This window comes from Egretta garzetta, unplaced genomic scaffold (assembly GCF_000687185.1).
Source record: "Egretta garzetta isolate BGI_Z169 unplaced genomic scaffold, ASM68718v1 scaffold207, whole genome shotgun sequence".
Taxonomy (NCBI): domain Eukaryota; kingdom Metazoa; phylum Chordata; class Aves; order Pelecaniformes; family Ardeidae; genus Egretta; species Egretta garzetta.
In genome coordinates this window covers 1723383-1728754 of record NW_009260185.1, presented here as the reverse complement: position 1 = coordinate 1728754, position 5372 = coordinate 1723383, and the positions used below count along the sequence as shown (strand labels likewise).

General features: G+C 49.9%; 1 protein-coding gene across 1 annotated transcript in view; it reads right to left on the bottom strand.

Moving 5' to 3' along the window:
* Positions 1–5: 5 nt before the first annotated feature.
* The window catches only part of GRAMD1B (GRAM domain containing 1B), a 100539-nt gene continuing 95172 nt past the window's right edge, over positions 6–5372 (bottom strand). Inside the window, exons 18-20 of the mRNA XM_035897462.1 lie at positions 4653–4760; positions 778–895; positions 6–95 (exon numbers count right to left, since the gene is read on the bottom strand). Of these exons, the coding sequence (XP_035753355.1) occupies positions 6–95; positions 778–895; positions 4653–4760 (316 nt within the window). The remainder of the gene's footprint in view (positions 96–777; positions 896–4652; positions 4761–5372) is intronic.

The following is a 5372-nucleotide window of genomic DNA, read 5'->3' as shown; positions in this document are numbered from 1 at the left end:
GCCTGTTAGTGGAAACGTTTCCGTTTCTCCTCTGGATCTGACCCGAAGTCCCGGGACCCGATGCCATTCTGAAGATTTATTAGTGAATCCTTCATCTGCAAGACAAGAAATTTCGCCATTGTGATGCTACCCTAGAGGTGAGAACGCTTTGGGATTTCCTTTCCCATGGGTGCCGCCTCCTTCCATGTAAAGTATCGATACCCGCCTGGGTTTTGGGAGCGGTGCGTCAGTGCTGGGATGTACAAATGGGGACTGAGAAGAAGGGGGCCCATGAGAGACCAAGATAACGGAGAAGGGGTAGGCAGCTCCTCCGTGGGGGAGAGCAGCTTTCATTTATGAGCTCTGTTCTAAGCAGCCTGGTGTAGAACCGGCTCTTGAGGCAGCGGCTACCCCTGGCTTTGGGCTATTAAGGACCCACGCAGAGTGCGTCCCCTTCATCCAGCAAGCTACATGTAGAATCCAGGGCTGAGGTAAAAAAGTTTGCTTTCCAAACTGGGATGCCAGACACTAGATATGTGCTAATAACAAGGGTTTTGGCCCTGTAGAATGCTCTCCTTGATGTGCGTGGACCCCTATGAGATGACGGAGAAGCTGCAGCATCCTGGGAACAGCCCTTGGGACCTGCTGCTATGTCAGGATCTCAAGGGACACAGTTGCAGAGGTGGTGCACCTGATGGACTACAGTGGAACCAGGTATGGCTGAAGGATTGCAAGCGGGTGGCTGGGGGGGACACGGTGACCCTCTAGTCACAGCGCTAACTGGCCGTGCGGTCTCACCTGGTCCAGAAGCATCACCGAGGATTTGATGATCTCACGCCATTTTTGTAGCTCTGAGTCATGATACTTCTGCTGAGATTCTAGTAACTGGGCCCATTCTGTCTGAGATTGGGGTAACCTGTCAGGCAGAACATGAGCAAGAGTAAATCTAGCGACACTGAGGGCAAGGGGGAGCAAAGTGGATTGGGGGGGGCGTGTAGAGTCTATCGATTTCTGTCTAGTCTTTTCACCCTGAAGGGGCAGATTTGCTTGAGCAAAACCGCATTTAAATGTGCTTAGTGTTTTGCTAAATTGGATGCTAATGTTAATTAATTAATTACCATGGTTAAGACAAAGTAACAGCAAAGGTGTGCCTTTTGCAGGAGTTGGCGTGGGTGGAACCGAAGGCCTGTTTGCCGGAGGGGAACGTGAGGACAGAAGGCAGCGTGCTCTCACGGCTCGGGAGACGTGCATAAAGGAAGATGGCACCACAGCTATCGATGGGGAATAATGCAATGCAGCATCATGTCATGGGACAGGTAGCCCTGTACAGTTTCTGTGTTTTGGTTTTGTTTTTTTTTAAGACATGCTGTGTCAGTCTTTATTTAGTACAAGGCTTTCTCTTTATTATGTAATAGCAGCACTGGCTCTCTTTTTAATGGCAGGTAAGTGTAGATATCCAGCCCCTTCTTTCAGGCCCAATTAACCCTCCAGGACAGGGCTGGAGGCTGCTGAGTGGAGCAGAACCAGGCACTCAGGGCGCTGATGGGAGGACCACCGGGACTGGCTGCGCAGAGCTGCCGCTCAGGGCCACGTGTCCGGCCTGGGGCAGGAGCTGGAGCTAGGCTGGGCCAAGGCGAGGATAAGTCCCAGTTGAGCTGAGCGACGCAAGGAGCGTAGCGACAAGGAGCGGAGTCAAGGCAGTTGGTGACGGCAGGAAGGCGTGGCAGGGGCACCCCACTCTGCCCATCTCTCCTGAGAGGTATGGCTCTTTGAATGCCCCCACTTAAGACAGCTAAGTCATGGTACTTCCTAACATAGCTAAAAGTCTCTGCTTACCTCTTTGGGCTCTACTGGCTTTTAAGATCACTAAGAGGCCTTTACTGCTTGCTTCTTTGGGCTTTCCTACTTCCTAACATAGCTAAAAGTATTTTTCTTTGTCTTCTGCTTACCTCTTTGGCCTTTAGCTACTGTCTAACATAGCTAAAAGTAATTTTGTGCTTACCTCTTCGGGCTCCACTGGTTTCTAAGCAGCCTTTCCTTCTTACTTCTTTGGGCTTTGCTACTTGCTAACATAGCTAAAAGTCTTTGTCTTCTGCTTACCTCTTTGGGCTGTACTGGTTTCTCTAAGCAGCCGTTCCTGCTTTCTTCTTTGGGCTTTACTACTTCCTAACATGGCTAAAAGTCTTTCCTGCTGTGGCTTCTGCTTACCTCTTTTGGGCTTTTTGCTACTTTCAGCTAACAGCTGAATCCCTGCTCTCAGGCTACAGTAGAGCTTTTCAAGCCTCCTTTATGGAAGTCCCTGTGTTAGCTCATCTGCAGCTACAACTTGCTTCTTGGGTAAGTTCCTCCCTGGCACTGTAAGAGTCTAACTTGTTCCTCTCTTACCTCAGCAAACGGGCAGAGTGGGGGTGCCACTGCCGTGCTAACTGCCTGGACTCCGCTCCTCGCGTCGCTCAGCCCCGCTGAGATTTATCCTTGCCCTGGCCCAGCCTAGCTCCACCTCCTGCCCCAGGCCCATTTTTTTTCCCTGGGCAGCCAGTCCCAGTGACTCTCCCATCAGCACCCTGAGTGCCTGCATCTGCCCTGCTCAGCTGCCTCCAGACCTGGAGATAAAACAAAGAAATGTTAATTAAGCATGACAATAAAAAAACCCAACCCAAGTAATCCTAGTCTCTAATCAGTAACACTCTACTACTAATAAAGATTGCTTTCTCTATCCAAGCAGAGAGGCTACCCACTTTGGATTATTGGTACACTCAGTCTGGAGGACTGCTGACTGCCCCTGCCCACAGAGAACTTCAGTCTCAGTAGAACCAGATACGGCGAAAAATGCCTCTGGAGCTGCAAACTGAATGCTTCTGAGCATGCCCAGCCTTTGACCCTGCAACTGGGTTCAGTCCACTTCCACAGCAAGCACACTTGCACCACTGTGAAGTTACCTGGGCGGGGGGGGGGCAGGGAGAGGGGGAAAGAGCTACCCATGGAATTCCAGTACATGCATGTTACAAGAAGCATACAAACAGCGTAAGTCAATCCTATACTTAAATACTACATTGTAGTCCAAATAAATACCAGGAGTGCCAGAGGAAGATAAAGCAGGCAAAACCACTTAACATATCTATCCCTGGGAAAGCAGCAGGGCTATTATGTGGAACATAATAATTCCCTTCCCTAATGAGAAGAAATGAAGAAGCCCATATCATATGACAAATCATGCAAAAAAGTCATCACAATGGTAGCCCATGGCTATGGGTGCATAAAGTCAAGCCTAATCATAGAATCACTTTGGTTGGAAAAGACCTTTGAGATCATCAAGTCCAACCGTTAACCTAACCCTGCCATCCCACCCCCAAACCCTGTCCCTAAGCACCTCATCTATCCTTCTTTTAAATACCTCCAGGGATGGGGACTCGACCACCTCCCTGGGCAGCCCATTCCAGAGCCTGACAACCCTTTCCGTGAAGAAGTTTTTCCTAATGTCCAACCTAAACCTGCCCTGGCGCAGCTTCAAACCATCCCCCCCTTGTCCTATCATCTGTTACCAGGGAGAAGAGACCTTAGCAAGGGAACAATTGCAACCACACGAAAGTACAGCCAGAAGGGGAACATACATAAGGGGACAAAAACACCTTAGCAAAGTGGACTCAGGATGTTCTCAACCTCTGAAAATACAGAAGAGACTGTTCAGGCAGGACACCTATACCACCTACTGATATACATAAAACCAGCATTCACCTAAAAATGCCAGAAGGAATTCAAAACACAAAACGGCTGGCTATCGTTATAAACAAACAACTGTGGGACATCAGGTCACCACTGTAAATGCCATCTGCCAAATGGTGCCCTGGAGCACATCCTGGGAAATGCAGCCGGGCAGGTCCGCCTTTGACGCTAGGCAAGATGGGGAGTCTATACAATAAAGACTGATCCCAACAATAAATTCAGTCCGGTTGGAGGCTTTTGGCGTGCTTTCTGCAAAGGGGAAATGCTGCCATACAGCCTAGAGCCCTATGCGTCTCAGCACACGCCGAGTGCACGCTATGCTGAAATAGGATGTCCAAAAAGCCTTGCACAAGGTTCCACGCTACAAATTATTACAGAAACTTAAGTCAAACTGCAATCACACTTCACTGCTTACCATCCAGTACCACCAGGGAGTGCTTAGGCTGTTAAGGAGCACCCTGTGTCCTCCCCTAGCAATCTCTCTCCCTTCCATGCTCTAACAGCTTGCTGATATCCAGACCCGTGCCTCTCAAAACACACACCTACCAGCTGACTGTGTCTGCCACAGGCCCAAAGTCTCCTCTGTGTACAAAGGGTTCTTTCTCAGACACTGCTTTTCACAGAGGGAGGTTTAGCCATCAAAGGAGGGGAGGTGACAACCTTGCCCCAAAACTGCAAAACATTTAGTCGCACAGCACCCGCTGTTACAGGGGATGCTGGGAAGAAGCAGAGGTTGCCTTAACTCGCTGTCTTCTGCTGCAACTGTTCAGCAGTTTCAGATCTGGAAATGCTGACGGCCCCACAGCTTCAGCTACCTACCTGCTTCGTCTGGTTTACACCAAAAAGGAAGCAATCTACAAGAGAGTCCCAGGGCTTTGGCATTCTGGGATTCCCAAACAACCGTAGGAAATATGTGAGAAGAGGCAAAGACAAAGCAAGTGTGACAGTACCTTTCCTGTAGCCGCAAGCCCTGCCATGCTGTGAGCGTCTGCGTAGTATATTCCAACATCCAGAGTTTGTAGAACAGCATCATATTGAGAATGACCAGCAGCACCAGGCTGGAAATAAAGAAAACGGGCAGTTTATTAAGAGCACTTTGTAGCCCATTGCCTGCCAGTCACACCTGGGAAACCACCCAAGGCTTTAAGAAGGTGTCTGGGGCCCAGGTCCACGCTGTATGTGAGTGGGAATTCAATCTCAGTAAGGGCCAACTGATCAGAACCCAAACCTTCACCTTGTAGGAGAAATGTGTGAGCAAGGAGGACAGACAGACAGACAGAAAGACAGGGATGACAGATCAGACAGAACAGGTTGGATGAGTGGATGTGCTGAATGCGGAGAGCGGGAGGGAAGCGGGAGAGTAAAGAGGTAAAAAAAGAGAGAGACAGTACCTGAAACAGATCCTAACGGGAGCAGGGAAGAGAAAAGACGGAGTAGCTGCAGGTTAGAAACAGACTGACACGGGAGAAACTGGGCTGAGCGGAGAAGGCTCATAGACAGTGCAGAAGGTATATGGGGAGGGAGGAGGGAAGAAAGTGGGAGGAGAGGCAAGAAGGACAGACAAATAACCGTGTGTCCGCAGTTCATGGTGACATTTGCTCTGCAAAAGCCGAGCCGTGTGTAGCTCTCGCGGACGAGCCCAAAGCGCGCCCACGCAGGGCGCTGAGAGG